Below are 23,138 nucleotides of genomic sequence, written 5' to 3' on the forward strand. Positions count from 1 at the left end.
ATGAATTACAAAGTACAACTAGGCAGAAGAAATGTAATTCACATATATAAGAGAAAATTCATTCACATCTGTCATAATCTACAATAGGCTAAAGCTTCACAATCTATGATCAAGAAGAACTGAGCTTTAAAAATGTGAACTTTTCTAATGCTGAGATTTACTTCAGTAACTAGTATTATATTGAGAAACCAATGTAATATTCTTAGCCATGGAGTGTATATACCATTGTAGTCAACACTGTTGAAAAGTAAAGAAGGTAGGAACTTAAAAACACTTAAAAATAAATATTTTAACCATGTAACAAGCAGAATGCAAATAATAATAACCTATTGCTCACAAATTAAACACATTTCCATTTGTATTTTCTGAAATGCAGTTTTACTTCATGGTAACAGTTATTACAGAGGTCAAGAACATAAAGACTAAAAGACCACATATGATACTCAAATGCCAAAATTCTTAAAACTTTGATGTTTAAGGTTGGACTCAGGAAACAATATTTTCAGAGGCATTCCTGGGGCATAACATTAACTTTTTAACTTTTTGGATGCAACTAAATTCACATGCTTTTCAATTTACCTGGTAGCATGACCATGTGAAAGAAAAGTGGATGATTAATTCTAAAGACTGATATAAAAACCTAGATCATGTAAGGCGAAAATTTTCATTGAACACAAAAAAACTAACAGACCCATGTTATATCATAGAGCTGAAAGCTGCAGGTGAATATGAATCATTAGGCCCATTCCGGACACGGAAATTATCAAGATTTTGCAGGCAGAAATGCCTAAATAAAGGAAGGAGACTATTTATATGTATCTGTCTATATATGTATGCACCCATATATATTTATGTATGTATAGAGTGGATCTGTATAAATTTAGAGCAGATATGAAAAGAAATTTCACAAGGGAATACATCATTGGGATATCCATTTTCCATTCTTCTTTAACATTCATCTTTCATATTTAGGTGTAAAATAACTCACGCAAAATTGCCAGTAAACTGGAAAATACATTCTCTCTGAAGGCCACATGGGAAATGATAACTTCGCTTACATCGGGGTGCAACACATCCAATTGAAGCACCAGTTTTCCTGCAAATACAGCACTTCTAGAAGAAAATAAAAAAATAGGAGCTATAATACAAAACTTGAATAGTATAAAATGACTAAGGTATAAATCATATTCTTTTGGGGGATCTGAAAAATCTATGATGATGTTATATTGAAGAAATTTTTTGAAAAACATTTTGTATACACAATCTAAAGACACCAAAGATTCACGCCTATAATGATTTCTAATAAAGGAGACATCTCTAATCTAATTACATGGATGGGACAGAAGCTCTTTTCCCTTCCCTTCCAGCCAGCTAAAATATTTGAAAAGAAAGGTTTATAAACATAATTGCTATACATGAAAGTCTTATTCAAATCTCAATGCAAAGAAATGTTCTGGAGACAAAAATTATGACTACATATTTTCTGATTAAAATGAAATGTGGGACCCCACCCTTATCAAGATGGTAGAGTGAGATATTCCAGGGATCTGTTCCCCCGCAGAAGCTGTGAACAACCAGCAATAACTAGCAGAAACATTTTTCGCAAAGCTACAGAAAATATTTAAATGTTTACAGTACCAGAGCAAGTACAAACAAAGAAAAGGCAACTTTACACCAGTAAGATATCCTGAAGCCCTTGCTGAACCCACCCCCATACTCTCACCAGCTTGGAATGGAGCTGGAATGCATTCCCAATACAGATCACTGGTTCTGGTACCAAACAGTACAGAATAACCTTTGTGCACACAGTAGGAGCATGTATGTTTGTGGCCAATCTGTCTTGTGGCAGCCTAAAAATTGAGCCAGAAAACTCACTGCAGGTTTGTTGTTCCAGATGTTGTCCTGTGTGTAGGGGCAGCTCGTAATGGACAGAGTAAAGGTTTACTGGCTGTGGACAACATGTGCCCAGGACCACGAGCCAAACACTGTTTCCTGGGGAGGAGAAGACATTCGGATCTGTGTAAATGAGAGAAGAATTGCTAGGGCCTCATATTAATGCCAGGAAAAGACTCATGTGCAGAAAGATCCAAGGAGGACCCTACACTTTTGCCTTGAATTATTCTTCAAATTCAAAGTACGTCTAAGTTCTGAAAGAGAGCGCTCTCACAGACCAATCAGCAAAAGGAGGTAAGTTGTTTTCTTTTCTTTTAAGCACTTAGCATTCAGGGAATTCTCTATCATTAACACCAGCTGTTTAACAAAGATAAGGAATAAATGCCTGAGTCAAAATTTGGGCAATAACACATTAAAATATCAAAATGTTCAGGTTTCAACAAAAGATTACAAAACATACCAATAAATAGGAAGTGACGGCCAGGCAAAGGAGAAGATTACAGATTAGAATCCACCAATGAAAAGGACCAGATCTGGGACACACCAAAGACTATTAAGAATGGTCCTAAATATGCTCAACAAGATAAAGGAAAACATGGACCAAGAACTAAAGTACATTAGAAAAAGGATAGGTGAACACAAAGAGATTATCGAGAAAGAGGCTGAAATGATGCAATGGAACCAAACAGAGCTGAAGACCACAGTAACAGAAATAAAAAATTCCTTTGATTGGAGCTGGCAGAAAAAAGAATCAATGAACTTGAAGACAGGACAACTGAAATCATTCAGTGTGAGAAACAGAAAGAAGAAAAGTGAACAGAGCCTGAGGAAGCAGTGTGACACCATTAAGCATACCAAAATATTTATGTGGGAATCCCAGAAGGAAAAACAAGGGGGAGAAGGGGAGCAGAGAATATTCAAAGAAGTAATAACCGAAAACTTCCCCAATTTTTTTTTTTTATTATTACTTATAAGACATGTAAAGAGACAGTAGATGTGATGTTGTGGTACTGGCATATGGATAAACATATAGGGAATTGAAATTAGGGAATTGAAGTTAGAGAATTGAAATCCAGAAACAAATCCTTACTTTTAAGGTCAACTGATTTCACAAAGGGCACTGAGACCACCCAATAGGAGAAGAGTCTTTTCAACAAATGGTGCTGAGACAACCCTATCTTCATATGTGAAAGAATGAATTTGAACCAGTATCTCAATGATGTACAAAAATTAACTGATACTGTCCTCAATATAGGTGTTAAAATGATACAACTCTTAGAAGAAAACAGGTGTCTATCTTTATGACCTGGGATTCAGCAACAGTTTCTTAGCTACGATACCAAAAGCACAAGAAATGAAAAAAAAAAATAGACACACTGGACCTCATCAAAATTAATTACTTTTATGAGTCAAAGGGTCGTATCAGGAAAATGAAAAGACTGCCTACAGAATGAGTGGGAATATTTGCAAATGATAAATCTGCTAAAAGGGCTAAACTTCCCAAATTTAATGAAAAACATGAAATGTACACATCCAAGATACATAATGAATTCAAAACAGGATAAACCTAAATATATTATAATCAGACTGTCAACTGTAAAGAGAGAATTCTGAAAGCCCCAAGAGAAGTGCATATCACACGCAAGGCAGCTTCAATAAGATTTTAAATGCCAATTTTGCACAGAAAACCACAGAGGTAAAACAGGCAGTGGGATGACATATTTAAATTGCCAGTTAAGAATTCTATGTCCACTTCAAAATATATTAAGTGGAAAAAAAGCAAGACATAGAACACTATATATATGCCACATTTTGAATACAGAGGATAAATAAAACTGATACACACGCATGTCTGTTTGCACAGGCATAAAATATCTCTGGAAGGATACCTAAAAAACATAATCAAGACTGACTTTAAGGATAAGTTTGGATGGCTAGGGGACAGTGAAGAAGTGGTAATACAAAGTGACTTTTTACTATATATTCTTTTGTACTTTATAAATTTGGAATTATGTGCATACATTATGTATACAAAAATAAATACATTAAAAAAAGAAAAAAGAATTCTACGTCCACCAAGACTGTCTCAAAAACGAAGGAGAGTGACTTCCGGAGAAGATGGCGGCTTAGTAAGACGCGCGGGTCTTAGTTCCTCCTCCAGAACAGCTACTAAAGAAATAGAAACAGTACAGAACAGCTCCCAAAGCCACGACACAGAACAGAAAAACAGCGTACCCCATTCTGGAACGGCTGAACCGGCTAAGAGAATTCACTGCGGTGAGGTCCCCAACAGGTGCGCGCTTCCCCAGGCCGTGGCGGCTGGCGGTCGGAGCCCCTCCCTCCCTCCTTCCCGGGCTGGCTGGGAGTTTTGGATCGGCACTCCCCCAAGCCACGGTAGCCAGCGCCCCCCCCACGCCATGCACGGCTTTCCGGGCAGGCTGGGAGATTTGGATCGGCACTCCCCCAAGCCGCGTCGGCTGGCGACCCTTCTCCACAGCAAGAGTCTTCCAAAGTTAAAGGAGCCACAGCATCTTTTTCTGGTAGGACCCGCAGACAGAAGAGCACCACATACTGGGCAGGATAAGAAAAACAGAGCCCAGAGACTTCACAGGAAAGCCTTTCATCCTGCTGGGTCCCACACCCAGGGAAATCTGATTAAATGCCCAGACACCAGCAAAAAATAACGGATCACACCAGGAAAATTGAAGATATGGCCCCAGTCAAAGGAACAAACCAATAGCTCAAATGAGATACAGGAGCTGAGACAACTAATTCTGAATATACGAACAGAAATGGAAAACCTCTTCAAAAACGAAATCAATAAATTGAGGGAGGACATGAAGAAGGCATGGGATCAACAAAAAGAAAAAATGGAAAGTCTGAAAAAACAAATCACAGAACTTATGGGATTGAAGGACAAAGTAGAAAAGATGGAAACAACAATGGAAACCTACAATGGTAGATTTAAAGAGACAGAGGCTAGAATTAGTGAACTGGAGGATGGAACATCTGAATTCCAAAAAGAAACAGAAGCTATAGGGAAAAGAATGGAACAATTTGAGCAGGGTATCATGGAATTGAATGGTAATATGAAGCGCACAAATATACGTGTTGTGGGTGTCCCAGAAGGAGAAGAGAAGGGAAAAGGAGGAGAAAAACTAATGGAAGAAATTATCACTGAAAATTTCCCAACTCTTATGAAAGACCTAAAATTACAGATCCAAGAAGTGCAGTGCACCCCAAAGAGAATAGACCCAAATAGGCGTTCTCCAAGACAATTACTAGTTAGAATGTCAGAGGTCAAAGAGAAAGAGAGGATCTTGAAAGCAGCAAGAGAAAAACAATCCATCACATACAAGGGAAACCCAATCAGACTATGTGTAGATTTATCAGCAGAAACCATGGAAGCTAGAAGACAGTGGGATGATATATTTAAATTACTAAAGGAGAAAAACTGCCAACCAAGACTTTTATATCCAGCAAAATCGTCCTTCAATAATGAGGGAGAAATCAAAACATTTTCAGATAAAAAGTCACTGAGAGAATTTGTGACCAAGAGACCAGCTCTGCAAGAAATACTAAAGGGAGCACTAGAGTCAGATACAAAAAGACAGAAAAGAGAGGTATGGAGAAGAGTGTAGAAAGAAGGAAAGTCAGATATGATATATATAATACAAAAGGCAAAATGGTAGAGGAAAATATTATCCAAACAGTAATAACACTAAATGTTAATGGACTGAATTCCCCAATCAAAAGACATAGACTGGCAGAATGGATTAAAAAACAGGATCCTTCTATATGCTGTCTATAGGAAACACATCTTAGACCCAAAGATAAACATAGGTTGAAAGTGAAAGGTTGGGAAAAGATATTTCATGCAAATAACAACCAGAAAAGAGCAGGAGTAGCTATACTAATATCCAACAAATTAGACTTCAAATGTAAAACAGTTAAAAGAGACAAAGAAGGACACTATCTACTAATAAAAGGAACAATTAAACAAGAAGACATAACAATCATAAATATTTATGCACCGAACCAGAATGCCCCAAAATACGTGAGGAATACACTGCAATCACTGAAAAGGGAAATTGACACATCTACCATAATAGTTGGAGACTTCAATTCGCCACTCTCATCAATGGACAGAACATCTAGACAGAGGATCAGTAAAGAAATAGAGAATTTGAATATTACTATAAATGAGCTTGACTTAACAGACATTTATAGGGCATTACACCCCACAACAGCAGGATAAACCTTTTTCTCAAGTGCTCATGGATCATTCTCAAAGATAGACCATATGCTGGGTCAAAAACCAAGTCTTAACAAATTTAAAAAGATTGAAATCATACACAACACTTTCTCAGATCATAAAGGAATGAAGTTGGAAATGAATAATAGACGGAGTGCCAGAAAATTCACAAATACGTGGAGGCTCAACAACACACTCTTAAACAACGAGTGGGTGAAGGAAGAAATTACAAGAGAAATTAATAAATATCTCGAGGCGAATGAAAACGAAAACACAACATATCAAAACCTATGGGACACAGCAAAGGCAGTGCTAAGAGGGAAATTTATTGCCCTAAATGCCTATATCAGAAAAGAAGAAAAGGCAAAAATTCAGGAATTAACTGTCCACTTGGAAGAACTGGAGAAAGAACAGCAAACTAACCCGAAAGCAAGCAAAAGGAAAGAAATAACAAAGATTAGAGTAGAAATAAATGAAATTGAAAACATGAAAACAATAGAGAAAATCAATAAGACCAGAAGTTGGTTCTATGAGAAAATCAATAAGATTGATGGGTCCTTATCAAGATTGACAAAAAGAAGAAGAGAGAGGACGCAAATAAATAAAATCAGAAATGGAAGAGGAGACATAACCACTGACCTTGCAAAAATAAAGGAGGTACTAACAGGATACTATGAACAACTTTACGCTAATAAATACAACAATTTAGATGAAATGGACGGGTTCCTGGAAAGACATGAATAACCAACTTTGACTCAAGAAGAAATAGATGACCTCAACAAACCAATCACAAGTAAAGAAATTGAATTAGTCATTCAAAAGCTTCCCAAAAAGAAAAGTCCAGAACCAGACGGCTTCACATGTGAATTCTACCAAACATTCCAGAAAGAATTAGTACCAACTCTGCTCAAACTCTTCAAAAAAATCGAACTGGAGGGAAAGCTACCTAATTCATTCTATGAAGCCAACATCACCCTCATACCAAAACCAGGCAAAGATATTACAAAAAAAGAAAACTACAGACCAATCTCTCTAATGAATATAGATGCAAAAATCCTCAACAAAATTCTAGCAAATCGAATCCAGCAACACATTAAAAGAAGTATATACATCATGACCAAGTAGGATTCATCCCAGCTATGCAAGGATGGTTCAACATAAGAAAATCAATTAATGTAATACACCATATCAACAATCAAAGCAGAAAAATCACATGATCATCTCAATTGATGCAGAGAAGGCATTTGACAAGATTCAACATCCTTTCTTGTTGAAAACACTTCAAAAGACAGGAATACAAGGGAACTTCCTTAAAATGATAGAGGGAATATATGAAAAACCCACAGTTAATGTCATCCTCAATGGGGAAAAATTGAAAACTTTCCCTCTAAGATCAGGAACAAGACAAGGATGTCCATTATCACCACTATTATTCAACATCGTGTTGGAGGTTCTAGCCAGAGCAATTAGACAAGAAAAAGAAATACAAGGCATCAAAATTGGAAAGGAAGAAGTAAAACTATCACTGTTTGCAGACGATATGATACTATACATTGAAAACCCGGAAAAATCCACAACAAAACTACTAGAGCTAATAAATGAGTACAGCAAAGTAGCCGGTTACAAGATCAACATTCAAAAATCTGTAGCATTTCTATACACTAGCAATGAACAAGCTGAGGGGGAAATCAAGAAATGAATTCCATTTACAATTGCAACTAAAAGAATAAAATACCTAGGAATAAATTTAACTAAAGAGACAAAAAACCCATACAAAGAAAACTACAAAAAACTGTTAAAAGAAATCACAGAAGACCTAAATAGATGGAAGGGCATACCGTGTTCATGGATTGGAAGACTAAATATAGTTAAGATGTCAATTCTACCTAAATTGATTTACAGATTCAATGCAATACCAATCAAAATCCCAACAACTTATTTTTCAGAAATAGAAAAACCAATAAGCAAATTTATCTGGAAGGGCAGGGTGCCCCGAATTGCTAAAAGTATCTTGAGGAAAAAAAACAAAGCTGGAGGTCTCACACTGCCGGACTTTAAGGCATATTATGAAGCCACAGTGGTCAAAACAGCATGGTATTGGCATAAAGATAGATATATCGACCAATGGAATCAAATAGAGTGCTCAGTTATAGACCCTCTCATCTATGGACATTTGATCTTTGAGAAGGCAGTCAAGCCAACACCTAGGACAGAACAGTCTCTTCAATAAATGGTGCCTAGAGAACTGGATATCCATATGCAAAAGAATGAAAGAGGACCCGTATCTCACACCCTATACAAAAGTTAACTCAAAATGGATCAAAGATCTAAACATTAGGTCTAAGACCATAAAACAGTTAGAGGAAAATGTAGGGAGATATCTTATGAAACTTACAATTAGAGGCGGTTTTATGGACCTTAAACCTAAAGCAAGAGCACTGAAGAAAGAAATAAATAAATGGGAGCTCCTCAAAATTAAACACTTTTGTGCATCAAAGAACTTCATCAAGAAAGTAGAAAGACAGCCTACACAATGGGAGACAATATTTGGAAATGACGTATCAGATAAAGGTCTAGTATCCAGAATTTATAAAGAGATTGTTCAACTCAACAACAAAAAAGACAGCCAACCCAATTACAAAATGGAAAAAAGACTTGAACAGACACCTCTCAGAAGAGGAAATACAAATAGCCAAAAGACACATGAAGAGATGCTCAATGTCCCTGGCCATTAGAGAAATGCAAATCAAAACCACAATGAGATATCATCTCACACCCACCAGAATGGCCATTATCAACAAAACAAAAAATGACAAGTGCTGGAGAGGATGCGGAGAAAGAGGCACACTTATCCACTGTTGGTGGGAATGTCAAAGGGTGCAACCACTCTAGAAGGCAGTTTGGCGGTTCCTCAAAAAGCTGAATATAGAATTGCCATACGACCCAGCAATACCATTGCTGGGTATCTACTCAGAGGACTTAAGCGCAAAGGCACAAGCGGACATTTGCACACCAATGTTTATAGCAGCGTTATTTACAATTGCAAAGAGATGGAAACAGCCAAAATGTCCATCAACAGACGAGTGGCTAAACAAACTGTGGTATATACATACGATGGAATATTATGCAGCTTTAAGACAGAATAAACTTATGATGCATGTAATAACATGGATGGACCTAGAGAACATTATGCTGAGTGCGACTAGCCAAAAACTAAAGGACAAATACTGTATGGTCCCACTGATGTGAACCGACATTAGAGAATAAACTTGGAATATGTCATTGGTAACAGAGACTATCAGGAGTTAGAAACAGGGTAAGACAATGGGTAATTGGAGATGAAGGGTTACAGACTGTGCAACAGAACTAGATACAAAAACTCAAAAATGGACAGCACAATACTATCTAATTGTAATGTAATTATGTTATAACACTGAATGAAGCTGCATCTGAGCTATAGTTTTTTTTGGTTTGTTTGTGTTTTTTGTTTTTTCCTTTTTTTATTGTTATTATTTTTTTTATTTTTTTCTCTATATTATCATGCTATATCTTTTTGTGTTCTTTTGCTAGTTCTTTTCCTAAATTGATGCAAATGTACTAAGAAATGATGATCACACATCTATGTGATGATATTAAGAATTACTGACTGCATATGTAGAATGGAATGATTTCTAAATGTTGTATAAGTTTTTTTTTAATTAATAAAAAAAAAAATGAGGGAGAGATGAAGACACTCTCAGACAAACAAAAGCTGAGGGAGTTCATCACCACCATATTAGTCCTGCAAGAAATGCTAAAGGGAGTTCTACAGGTCGGAAAGAAAAAGGATACTAGATAATAGATCAAAGCAGCATGAAGAAATAAGGATCTCTGGTTAAAGGTACAATAAGGATAAATATAAACATCAGTACTATTTTATTTTTGATCTGTGACTCCACTTTTAATTCCTACAGGTTCTAAAAGGCAAATGCACAAAATGCTACGATAAACCAATGGTTTTAGACTAATATATAAAGGTTATTTGTGACAAGAACTACATAAAAGGTAGGGAGACAGAGGGGTATAGTAACACAGTTTGTATATAATACTAAAATAAAGTTGGTATTAAACCAAACAAGACTGTTATAGATGGAACAATTTTTAAATTTACAGTAATCACAAAGAAAATAGGAAAGAATATGCAAACTCATAGAGACAAAAAGTAGATTGTCTTTTAGGAAGATTAGGAAGGGCAGCAAGATTAGGAAGGGCAGCAAGGAGGGGGAATAAGGAATAAATTCCATAATGGGTATAGGGTTTCTGTTGAGGATGATATGAAAGTTTTAGTAATGGATAATGGTAAAGTACCACAACATCTTGAATATGATTAATCCTATTGAATGGTATACTTGGGAGTAGGTAAAATGGACAAGTTTATATTGTATACATGTTTCCACAATTGAAAAAAAGAGAGAACTAGAGACAATGCAAATTTAATGTAAGATATGACCATGGACTATGATCCTGGACTCGATCTAATAACATAGAAGAGACTCAAAAGGACACTACTGGGACATATGAAAAAGTTGGAATATAGACTATAAGCTTTATATCAATGTTAAATTTCTTGAAGTTGATAAACTGCACTTAATGTGATTGCCAAGTGAATATTCTTGTTCTTAGGAAATATATATGGAAGTATTAAGAATTAAATATTTGAGGAGCATAATATATAGAAAAGGAAGGGAGGAAAGTTGGTTGAAAAATATGGAAAATGTGGCATAATGTTAAAATTGCTGGATCTGGGTGTCTCAGGGAGTGCAGGAATATGCTGGAGTTCTCTGTGTAGTTTATAATATTTCTGTAACTCTCCTGTAAGTTTGAAGTTTAAAGAAAAGAAAATGAGGACTTGGAAGTTTATAAAATCAAATACACAGAGCAATGCAACGGTGGCCCAGTGGCAGAATTTTCGCCTGCCATGCTAGAGACCTGGGTTCAATTTCTGGAGCTTCCCCATGGCAAAAAAAAAAAAAAAAAAAATCAAATGCACATAAGCACATGAATCAAATAGGAAGTATTCAAGGGGAACAACTGGAAAACAATACTTAAAATCTAATTTATTTTTTAATTTGTTAAAAAAATAACTAAGACTGTTCTCTCCAAATCAAATGAAAAGGTAATAGATACTGTGGTGGGTTACATAAGTGATGCCCAGCAGTACCTGTGAATGTGACCTTATTTGGAAACAGGCTCTTTGCAGATGTATTTAAGGATCTTAAAAAAATATCCTGGATTTAGGGTGTTCTTATAAGAGAAAGGAAAGAGAAATCTGAGATACCGAGACTCAGGGAAGATGACCACATTAAGACTGAAGCAGAGATTAGACTCATGCTGTCATAAGCCAGGAATTTCAAAGGTTGCCAGTGCCCACGATAAGCTAGAAGAGATATGGAATGGATTCCCTTACAGCCTCTAGAAGGAAACAACCCTATCAACAGATTGATTTTAGACTTTTGGAATCCAGAATTGAGAGAGAACAAATTCTGTTGTTTTAAGCCATCCAATTTGTGGTAATGTACGACAGCCCTAGCAAACAAACTGAAATATAACAGTTGTTATAAACAGCAGAATGACTTACGAATTAATTCTAAGTAAAATGTTGAACAGTATTTAAAACGTCTTGGAAACTTTGAGATGGCCATTACTGTAGTCAAGATGCAGGGATTCAGTCTTACTGCTGACTCCTCAAGAACCACAAGGTCATGGAGGAATAGCTGGCCACCTGGGCTCTCAAAGTGAAGTGACAAAAAGAATTCTAGTTTAAGGTCACAGATTATATTCAGTATTCAAGATATTTCTAAAGGTTCACAATGCAGATCTAAGAAAAATAGTTTCAAACCTCAAGGGGACCTTTAGAGGCCAACTTTCATCAAATGCTCACTATCATTTGGAGGTTAAGGAATTCTGATGCTAATATCTTAACATGGTCATTAGATTCATGCTACCGCTAACCTTTTTTCCAAGGTTTTCCCTTGTGTCCTAGAGCCTCCATTTCACTGTCACCTCCCCTACATTTCAGTATCTTCAAAAATAATGCCTCAGCTTCAATGCCACAACAGAAATAAAGGCCACTAACATGCTTCCTTTGGAGAACATCTTGAATGAAGCTGCTTATTTTTCCAGACTCAGCAAAGTGTGGGAGTAGGTCATTGACAGGGGCAGAAAGGAAAAAACAGATCATTATTTTAGTTATCTGTTGTAGTTTGTAGGCTACTACTCTATTTTTTTTTATTTTAAAAACCTGGTTCTTTGAGCCTAATGACATCTACCCTCCCATCACCTTTTAACTTCCTGGTCACTCCTCCACCTCAAGACTCTGACAATGTATCTTAAGCTTTCTCAGTATTTTAACTCTTGTTATCATCCTAAACAACTTCAGCAACAAAGACGGCAAACTTTGTTTGACTTCCTCAATGACAATCTGTCAATGGCCTTCATCTCCTTTCTAGTTAGTGTAAGATTAAATCTGCTCATCACCCAAAACTGCTTTATAATGGAAATCATCAATTTCAGTATCACATTCTCTGAACAGCATTCCCTAATTTCCCAACCTCACATTCTCTAACTCATGAAACTCTTGTAACATACAGAGTACAACTACTGCCCTTTGCTGGCACCTAATATAGCAGTTACCATTTAGAAGATTCACAAATGATAACTGAATGAGCAAGGGGTTGGAGTCTAGAATATCTATGTTGGAGAATAGAGAGGGCACTGACTACAAGCCTATAATGTTATCAAAGGGCCACAAGAGTTGTGGAGATCACAAATCAGCAGTCTCAACCTATCCTTCTTTCCCCAGTATTTGAGATATAAGATGAGGGGAAGAAAAAAAAAAAGATAGTTGGGTTGACTCTGGATGAAGGTTTGCAGAACAGCAGAGGTGAAACATGGTCATAATTCTGATGGTAAGAATAAGTTAAGCGATGGATAAACTGTAATATGGATAAGGAAGAAAAGAAAATCAATACTGCTGCATGTATTATCCGGGGCTAGTTAAGCTTGTTTCCATTTGTAAAAATAAAAAATGTTCTAAAACGATTTTTGACAAAAATAAGCATTGGAACATAACAAGATTTCCTGGTTAATAATTATATTTACAATATATAATATAATGAGCAAAATAATTTACTTACCAGTTTAGAAGCTCTATTCACTTCCTTCCTGATGTCTTCTATTAGAAAACCATAAACTCCTTCTTCTTCTTTACCTCTCTGCCAAATTCCACTTGACATCAACTATGAATATATTCTCAATTAGAAAATAAATTCTAAGAAACTAATGTAGAATAAAAAAAAATACCTATAATATTCCAGTGAAAAAAGTGGACATAAAACCATTCAAATTTTAAGCACCTCTTTATCTTAAATAAGCACCTCAAAGTAAGAGGTTACTCACATACTTTGATTTTGGAAGGCATTGTATATGTTCATACAACCATAGTGCTTTCTAAAAGTATTCCAGGAAGTAACCAAAAAAAGAGAAACAGAAACAGAAAAAGAAAGAACACCTATAATTAAACTTAAAAAAAAAAAAAAAGACACTTGTAAATACTGTTATAATGGAAATAATATTTCAGATTATCACTGATATTTCAAGTAAGGTAAAATCTAGTTGGATACTCCATCAAAAAAAGGTACATTTACAAGGAAACTTACTGAATCATATTTAACATAAATGTTACACTTCATGGGAATCTGATTTTATCTTAATAGTTTAAATATGTTAAGGGTGCACAAATCAAGAAAAAGCATGGGACTGTACATATAAAATCTTGACTTGTAAACCAAGCGTTATTCATAATCTTCTGCAGCTCCAGGCAAATAATTTTATCTCTGACCTTACATGTAAAAATAAGAACAGTGAACTGGACTGTCTTATAAATCACTTTCAGCTCTAACATTCCATACGTTCCGTTCATAATGAAACAGAATCGTCAAGTTGAGGCTGGGGTCAGTAGTTTTTAAAAATATTACTTACTAATAAAATAAGTGAGAATATAAAATAAATTTGATAATATCAACTTAAATAGAATAAATAAATAATAATCCAACAGAGCAAATTTGTGATTGGAGTAGAGGTCTAATTTTAGTGATCATGATATATCCTAAAGAAACATAAAAGTGATACATATTGCCTAATAAATAGTTGTGAAACAATAATCTTCTAATAAAACAGGTCTCTAGTTTCTACTACATAAAAAATAACTCATAAAAAGTAAAAGATTTTCTTTTGTATTGCAAAACATAGTAACCTGCATGCATATTTGGAATGTCAACTTCAGGTTTCCTTAAGTCATGTTACAAACTGATTAGGGTCCTAGACCAGTCTATAAGTCTATGGAACCCATAGGTTTGTACCTGAGGCACAAAACTATAGTTTTAGAGTACTACCAAGGAATGCTTTAGATGGTTTCTTAAGGAAGCATTTTAACAGTTTTAATATGGATGCTGTATGCCCACTAATTTGTTGATAATCCTTCAAAACATAGAGTCTAATTCCCTCCCCTTGATTGCAACCCCTTGACTAGATTTAATATTTCCAACAAATAGACTAAAAATGCAAAAATCACAGTGTATGGTTCTAAAGACTAGGTCATAAGGTTCCACCTTGGTGTCAGTGTTTGTATCTCGCTGTATGGTTAGTTACTCTGGGGGAAACCAGATGCCATGCTGTGAGCAGCCCTACATAGAAGTCCATGAGGTGAGGAACTGGGCTCTCCCACCAACAGCTAGGGGAAACTGCGATCAAAAATCATGTGAGTGGGGGGCGGGCCGCGGTGGCTCAGCGGGCAAGAGTGCTTGCCTGCCGTGCCGGAGGACCCCGGTTCGATTCCCGGCCCCAGCCCATGTAAAAAACAAACAAACAAACAAAATATAATAAAAACAAGAAAGTGTTTAAAAATGTTTCCCTTTCTTCCTCCTTTCCTTCCTTCTCTGTCTTTCCTTCCTTTCCTCCCTCTCTCAAAAAAAAAAAAAAAAAAAAAATCATGTGAGTGGGCCATCTTAGAAGTAGATCCTCTAGCCCAGTCAAGTCTTCAGGTGACTGCACCCTGGCTGACATGAATGCAACCTCATGAGAAACCCTAAAACCAATTCTGAATTCCTGAACCTCAGAAAGTGAGATAATAAAAGTTTATTGTTTCAAACTGTTAAGTTTTAGGATCATTTGTAAAGCAGCAATAGATAACTAATACAGAGGTTAAGAAATAGTATTTGGTATTAATATTACCTTGGCAAACTACAGTAGTATTGGTACAGACTCAGGGAGTTGAGAATTTGGTGGAGCGTAAGGAGGAAGAGGGAACCAATGAGAAGCTAATTCTTAGTCCAATATCACTGTTTCTTCTGCATAACCTCCTTAATTAACCTGTTTCCTTTACAAAAATATTTATTACTTTTTCCAGAACTTTTCTTTCTTGGTTCTCTGTGAAACAAAATACTTTCTTCTGCTCCCTTAATCGTAAAACAAGTGTTTTCTGATTTATTACTAGCAACAAAAGAAGCAAAGTGATTAAAAATAACAATAATAAAAAATAAAAATCTTTCTTCTATATCTAACCTTTTCTATTTTTCACTTAGTTCCTGAAGGGTCAAACAAAACAAATAAGTAATGACAACAGGTCTTTATATACTGAATAATTTCAGAATCTTAGAATTTGATATCTGAAAAACCTCATTCTTTAAATACAGGGAAAATGAGATCCAAAGAATCTAAGTGAATTATCCAGTTCTTGGAACACAGTGTCAGGATCTAATTTTTCCTTAAAAAGAATACCAAACTTCTAGAATTTAACTGTAAATTATACTCACCAAACAATAGTAATGTACAGTGAGATTCCACTTCTCATTAGTTTTCCTTTCTCCATACTTATTAGGGCAGTCATCATTTTTTCGACAGAAAACACAAACTAACAGTGAAAAAGAGTAAACACATAAAACATTAAACAATAAATTTCAAAAAACATATACAACTAATGCTTCTCTCAAATGACATGTTAAATTCTTTCTGAGAGAAAAATCACAATATTATTACTATCACTAACTTCAAGTTTCCAATACATACTTCTAAAACATTAATGTGACTATATTTTTTCACCTATCTTTAATGATAAATTCCAGTGTGTAGCTAAAAGTGGCAACCTGTGGGTGACCACTGAAAAATGCAGAAAACTTCCATTCCTACTAAAGCAATGACTAAGCTGACACAAACAGAATTAACTTTTTCAAAACTCCAAAACCTTACCAAATTTACAACCACCAAGGAAATGTTTAATAAAAGCTGCTAAATATTGTTAAGAGAGTCTTGAGTCTGCCTATCATATCCCACTCTCCCCAACTCAGCCATACAGGCAGCAGCCTATATTCCTGATGAAGCTTGCTGGTCCAAAATAGGGCAATATGGATTTTGTAATCAAGAACTGAGATTGTTCTGTCTCACGGCTCCCTGAGTAATCAGCTAAGAACCCTGCCTTTGTTTTGCCTGAATTTCCTCATCGGTTGGGCAGTAAAGGCTGCCTTTTGTCAAAAGTATTTAAAGGCAAATATATTAGCCACAGCAACACAGGGACAAGGGATAACAGATCAGACAAGCAGCAGACATACTGTAAAGCCTAGGAAGGAAGAAGCTGGGAGGTCACCTCTGGTTGACCTTTAGGATGGGGCAAGCAGAAAGATAAAAAGACCAGATAAAGATCTCATGAGCAAAGAAAACTACAGAGCAATATCCCTATGAATGGATGCAAAAATCTGCAACAAAATATAAACAAATATAATCCAGCAATATAGTAAAAGGATTATACTCGATAACCAAGTGGGATTTATCCCAGGTATGCAAGGTGTTTTAAAAAAACAAAAATCAGCGTAATACACCACATTAATAGAGAGAAATGCCATATCATCATTTCAATTGATGATAGAATTTCACAAAAAAAGAATTTCACAAAATCCAAAACCCTTTTATGATTAAAACATTCAACAAACTAGGAATATAAGGTAACTTCCTCAACATGATAAAGGGCATCTATGAAAACCCCATAGCTACTATCACATTCAGTGGTGAAAGACTAAACACATCCCACCTAAGATCACAGATGTATGCTCTCATCACTTCCATCCTGGAAGTTCTAGCCAGAACAATTACCAAAAAAGAAAAGGGCTCCAAATTGAAAATTAAGTAAAATATCTATATCACATATATAAAAACACCACAGAATACACACAAAAAATGATAGAGCTAAGAATTTCAGGGTATAATATGAACACACAAAAATGAACTGTATTTCTTACACTAGCAGTGAAGAATCTGAAAATGAAACTAAGAAAACAGTTTAACTTACAATAATTTCAAAAAGTATAAAATACTTAGGAATAAATTTAAGAAGGTGCAGATTTGTACAATGAAAACCACAAAACCTTTTAAATGACATTAAAGACATAAATAAATGGAAAGACAGCCATATTCATGGATTAGAAAACTTATTATTGTTAAGATGGCAATACTTCAAAGTGCTCTAGATTCCATGCAATCTCTATTAAAATCTAAATCGCCTTTGTTATAGAAATGAAAAAGTTGATTCTAAAGTTCACATGTAATTGCAAGGAACTTGCAAAGGACAAAACAATCTGAAAAACCAACAGCAAAGTTGAAGGACTCACACTTTCCGATATCAAAACTTATTACAAAGTTACAGTAATCAAAACAGTGCTTATAGCAAAAAACATTGATTTCTATATTTTAAACGGGTGAATTATAGATGAATCACATGGAACGTAGATTATATCACAACAAAACTGTTTAAGAAATACAGATAAAATGTGGTACTGGCAAATGGAGAAACACAAATCAATTGGAAGCAAGAATTGAGAGTCCAAAAATAAACCCATATATCTCTTTAATTGATTTTTGACAAGCATGCCCAAATCATTCAACAGGGAATGAACAGTCTCTCCAAAAATGTTTGGACAACTAGATATTCATGTACAAAAGAATGAAGTTGGACCCTTAACACATGCAAATATTAACTCAAAATGGATCAAAGTTTTAAATGTAAGAGCTGAGACTACAAAATTCTTAGAGGAAAACACGGGAGCAGGGTGGATAAATTTTCATAACCTTGGATTTGGCACTGACTTATTAGATACAACACTGAAAGCATAGCAAGAATGAAAAGACAATCCACAGAATGTGAGAAAATACATGCAAGTTATATATCTGGTAATAGATACAACACTGAAAGCATAGCAAGAATGAAAAGACAATCCACAGAATGTGAGAAAATACATGCAAGTTATATATCTGGTAAGTTAAGGGTGTAGTATCCAGAATATAAAAAGAACTCTTACAGCTCATCAACAAAAAGACAAATAAATAACCCCATTAAAAAACTGGCAAAGGCTCTTAATTGGTATTTCTTCAGAGAATATACACAAATAGCCAAAAGTACATAAGAAGATGCTTGACATCATTAGCTATTAGGGAAATGCAAATTGGAACAGAATGAGTTACCAATTCACACTCAAGAGGATGGCTAAAATTGAAAAGAAAAATAAGTGTTGATAGTGATGTAGATAAAATGGATCCCTCATACATTACTAATGGGAATGTAAAATATGCAGATGGCTGTGGGAAAACAGTTTGGAGGTGCCTTCAAAAGTTAAATATAGAATTACCATATGGCCCAACAATTCCACTCCTGGGTGTATACCCAAAAGAACTGAAAGCAAGTGTTCAAAAATGTGTTCGCAAATATTTATGGCAACAGTACTGACAATAGCCAAGAACTATAAAAAATCCAAATATCCACCAACTGATGAATGGATAAACAAAATGTGAGCTATCCACACACTGGAGTATAATTCAGCCATAAAAAGGAATGTCACAACATGGATGAACCTTGAAAACATTATGCTGAGTGAAAGAACCCAGATACAAATGGCCACCTATTCCATTTAAATGAAACATCCAGAATAGGCAAATCCACAGAAACCGAAAACAGATTTGTGTCTTGGGAGAGGGAGAAAGGGCAGTGATTGCTCAATGGGTATAGGGTTTCCTTTTGGAGTGATGAGAATGCTTTGGAAGAAGATAGTGTTGATAGCTGCCCTTATCAATGTACTAAATACCACTGAACTGAACACTTTAAAACTGTTAAAATGGTGAATTATATGTTATATGTAGTTTACCACAATGAAAAGGCAGAAGTCAGGGAGATCTGAGTTAGAAACTTATCTCCACACTCTAGCTATGGTACCTAGACAGGTTAGGTAGGTCACATAACAATTTATGCCTCTATTTCCTCAACTTAAAAATGAGGATAACATATGATATGCCAAACCCCAACCAAAACCATTCCTGCCAACCCTAAAGAACACCTAGGGCTTAATCTGAGATTCTACGAAGATTCCATGCACTATGATTACTTTCCAGAAACCTACAACCTCTAGATGAGTTCCTAGGCCACTTAAGTCCTGAAACCCAGAAGCACCAGCAGCCTTCCAGAACATCAAGTAGTCCTATACCTCTATCCAATATTATCAACAGCCCTTTCCAATATGAAAAAGTTAGAATGGGCATAGCCCAAATACCCATAAAGATTGGGAGAAAGATCAAAGGAGAAGGTGGAACTATAACAGAGAAGACAGGATTTAACAAATGAGTATCACTGCTGAATTATTCATTATATTGATATTTCTTTTAGTCTCCAATGTCTTAGAGCAGCTAGAAGAAAAAAAAATTAGGGAACTGTAACCCATATCACACTGTGAAATCTGCTCTACAATTAATTATTGCGGTGTGCTTTGAAATTTATTGCTTCTTTGTATATATGTTATTTTTCATAATTAAAAAAATAAACGTTCTCGACCAAAAGGTGGAAGAGAGAAATAAGACAAAATAATATGTCAGTGGCTGACAGATTTCAAACATAGTCAAGAGGTTATCCTAGAAGTTATTCTTATGCATTATATACATATCCCCTTTTTAGTTTATGGCGTATTAGAGTGGCTAGAGGGAAGTACCTGAAACAGTAGAGCTGTGTTCCAGTAACCATTGTTTTTTAAAGATGATTGTATATGATATAGCTTTCACAGTGTGACTGTGTGATTGTGAAAACCTTGTGTCTGATGCTCCTTTTATCTACAATATGGACAGATGAATAAAAAATATGGATAAGAAATAATGGGGAAAAAGGTTAAAATAAATCGAGCAGATTGAAATACTAGTGGCCAATAGTGGTAAGGGGTATGGTACGTACGAGTTCTTTTTTCTTTCTTTTGCTGGAGAGATGCAAATGTTCAAAAAAATAATTGTGGTGATGAATACACAACTATGTGATGATATTGTGAGTCACTGACTGCAACCATGTCAAGAACGTTTGTATGTTTGTTCATTGTTTATTATAAAAATATTTTTAAAAACTTAATTAGAATTAATGGTAACACTGTAATATTCTTGCATAATTGTAACAAAGGCATTATACTAAATCTAAATATCAATAATAGGGGGCCTATAAAGGGTATGGGGTTTTTTTCTTTGGAAGAAATGAGAATGTTCTAATATTAACTGTAGTGGTAAATGCATAACTATATGATTATACCAAGAGCCACTGATTGTACACTTAGGATGGGTTGTATGGTGTGTGGATAAAAGTTAAAAACAAAACAAAAAATAGGAATGATAATGGGTATGAGATGTTTTGGGTTTTCCTTCTATTATTTCTTTTTTTAGAGTAATGAAAACGTTCTAAAATTGACTGTGGTGGAGCTCGGAAGGAGGCATGAACATGGAAGCTGTGGCTGCACTGTAGCCACAGCTCACATTGTTGCCCAGGGTGCCCAGGAGGCTCCGTGAAGGCGCCCCCAGCGCCATGGCTCCAGGAACCGGTGGGGCCTAAGGATGGCTGTGCTTCCCTCTCCTGCTCCTCCTCTTGATGGCCGCTCTTAGTTGCCAAGAGGAGGCCCAGACCACCGACTGGAGAGCAACCCTTAAGACCATCCAGAATGGCATTCGTAAGATAGACATGTTACCTGAAAGCCGCCTAGGACCTCCTTGGAAGTGAGGACGGGTTCTGACAGTACAAGTACATTGACGGATCTAAGCCTTTCCCACATTACTATCATAAACCATCCCCACTAAATGGATGTGGCTCCCCACTGATTGGTATTCACCTTAACACTGGCATGCCCTCCCTGACAAAATGTTGCAACTAACATGATAGGTGCTATAGGACTTGTGGCAATGGCAAGAATGACTGTGATGAGGAGTTTCAGTATTGCCTCTCCAAGATGTGCCGAAATGTGCAGAAAACACTAGGACTAACTCAGTATGTTCAGGCATGTGAAACAACAGTGGAACTCTTATTTGCTAGTCTTATACCCAGACAGCCAAAGAGCAGCTTGCTGGTGTCATTATGAAGGTAAAAAACAATCTCTAAAGATACTGATGGCTGGTTACAGCAGATGAGGACAGGAAAACAATCTCGGACAAAGAACCAATATTTTTACAACAAAAAAGCAGCAGTATTTTGTGAAAGGATTATTTTAAGACTTACTAGTCTTTATATTTTGACTTAAATCCTCGAGATAAAAAAAAATCATAAAGTGAGGGATTGGTGGGGAGGTAATGCCTTCCCTTCCACATACCTTTCCGCGTGATGCTGCCCAACTATGCCAAATTCTCTCAACCCATCCCACGAAGAGGTGTGTGTTAAGAAGGGAGACTTTTTGAAAAGACAATGTCTGCAACTTAGTAATTGCAAAACAGGAGGTCAAATATAAAAGTTCACCGTAATATATACGCAACATTATCAGCATTACCTTCTTTAGAAATATGGGAAAATACTCCCTTAGATATTTGTTTACTAGAAATTCTCAAATACTCACACATTTATACATGGAAGGACCTGACTTTTTTCTTTATAACCCTTTTAGTTTATGAATATGACATACTACTATTAATGACAGGGCTAGTTACACAGACAAATTTTCACGTATGTTTCTCTTGTAAACTTGGAACCCATTAGCTGGTAATCTCTCAGGAGCAAAACCAGGGCATATATGTATTATGTAATATGCATAGAAAATGATGTGAATAAGATTCAGAAGTACAACCACTCCCATTTTATGAACCCATATATATGGCATATGTCATATTTTGCTGTAATTGTTGCCATAACTGGATACAAGATAGATTTAATAAGACAAATGAAAAATTGTTTTACATAATACACTTCAGAGCCCTACATATGGTTATGTTTGTTGTTTATTTCTTACCACTTGGTACAGATTCTGAGATATTTTTAAAATATCCATTATTGGTTTTAGTAAACATTGTTCCAAATGACATTATTTTAATTTTTAACTGTGGAGTAAAAAAGGATGGTTACAACAGGGCAAGATGCCAAAAAATACCATTAAAAGTAAATCTGTAATTTAATCTGACAATTAAAAGATTATTAAATATTAAAAGACAATCATTTAAGAGAAAATTCCAGAAAACTTCAGCTACCCCTGAAAATATACATGAATGGTGAAAACTTTCCAATGCCTTAGAACCCTCATCTATGCTCCTGTTCTGGTTTGCTTACCACTGGTTGTTTGATTTTCCGTAGCCCAGTATCACAGGCCATATATATTCTTTGGCCAAGACCAAAGTTATTAAGACATGGCTTGGAAAGTCAGAGAAGGATAGCACAAGGAGAGATGACTCTTTGTTAAGTCACTTCAAGTAGAATGGGGCAGGAGGGAAAATATGTTCTGGGATAAAGGGCCAGATTCCTAACTTTGAATATATGTCATTACAGGGAACATAATTAATTCCCAGACTGAGATGGTAGCAGCTATTCTGCCAAGGGCTGTGTTCCCTAATAAACAGGTCAAGTGTAGCCCTTGTAGCTAAGGGAGCAAACTTTGCTAAAATTTGAATGTTATGCCTAATTGATGCTTTATTTTAA

The 23,138-nt window shown here is 35.7% G+C and overlaps 1 protein-coding gene and 1 pseudogene across 6 annotated transcripts in view; one reads left to right on the forward strand and one right to left on the reverse strand.

Moving 5' to 3' along the window:
- G2E3 (G2/M-phase specific E3 ubiquitin protein ligase) overlaps window positions 1-23,138 on the reverse strand; it is a 123,723-nt gene that overhangs the window by 25,258 nt on the left and 75,327 nt on the right. For all 6 annotated transcript variants that reach the window (XM_077127041.1, XM_077127039.1, XM_077127038.1 and 3 more), the window contains 3 exons: window positions 16,000-16,097; window positions 13,324-13,425; window positions 989-1,113 (listed from right to left, as the gene is read on the reverse strand). In XM_077127041.1, the coding sequence (XP_076983156.1) occupies window positions 989-1,113; window positions 13,324-13,425; window positions 16,000-16,097 (325 nt within the window). The remainder of the gene's footprint in view (window positions 1-988; window positions 1,114-13,323; window positions 13,426-15,999; window positions 16,098-23,138) is intronic.
- LOC143656471 (group XIIA secretory phospholipase A2 pseudogene) lies at window positions 21,083-21,649 on the forward strand (annotated as a pseudogene).

Source organism: Tamandua tetradactyla, chromosome 14 (genome assembly GCF_023851605.1).
Source record: "Tamandua tetradactyla isolate mTamTet1 chromosome 14, mTamTet1.pri, whole genome shotgun sequence".
In the NCBI taxonomy this organism is placed as follows: domain Eukaryota; kingdom Metazoa; phylum Chordata; class Mammalia; order Pilosa; family Myrmecophagidae; genus Tamandua; species Tamandua tetradactyla.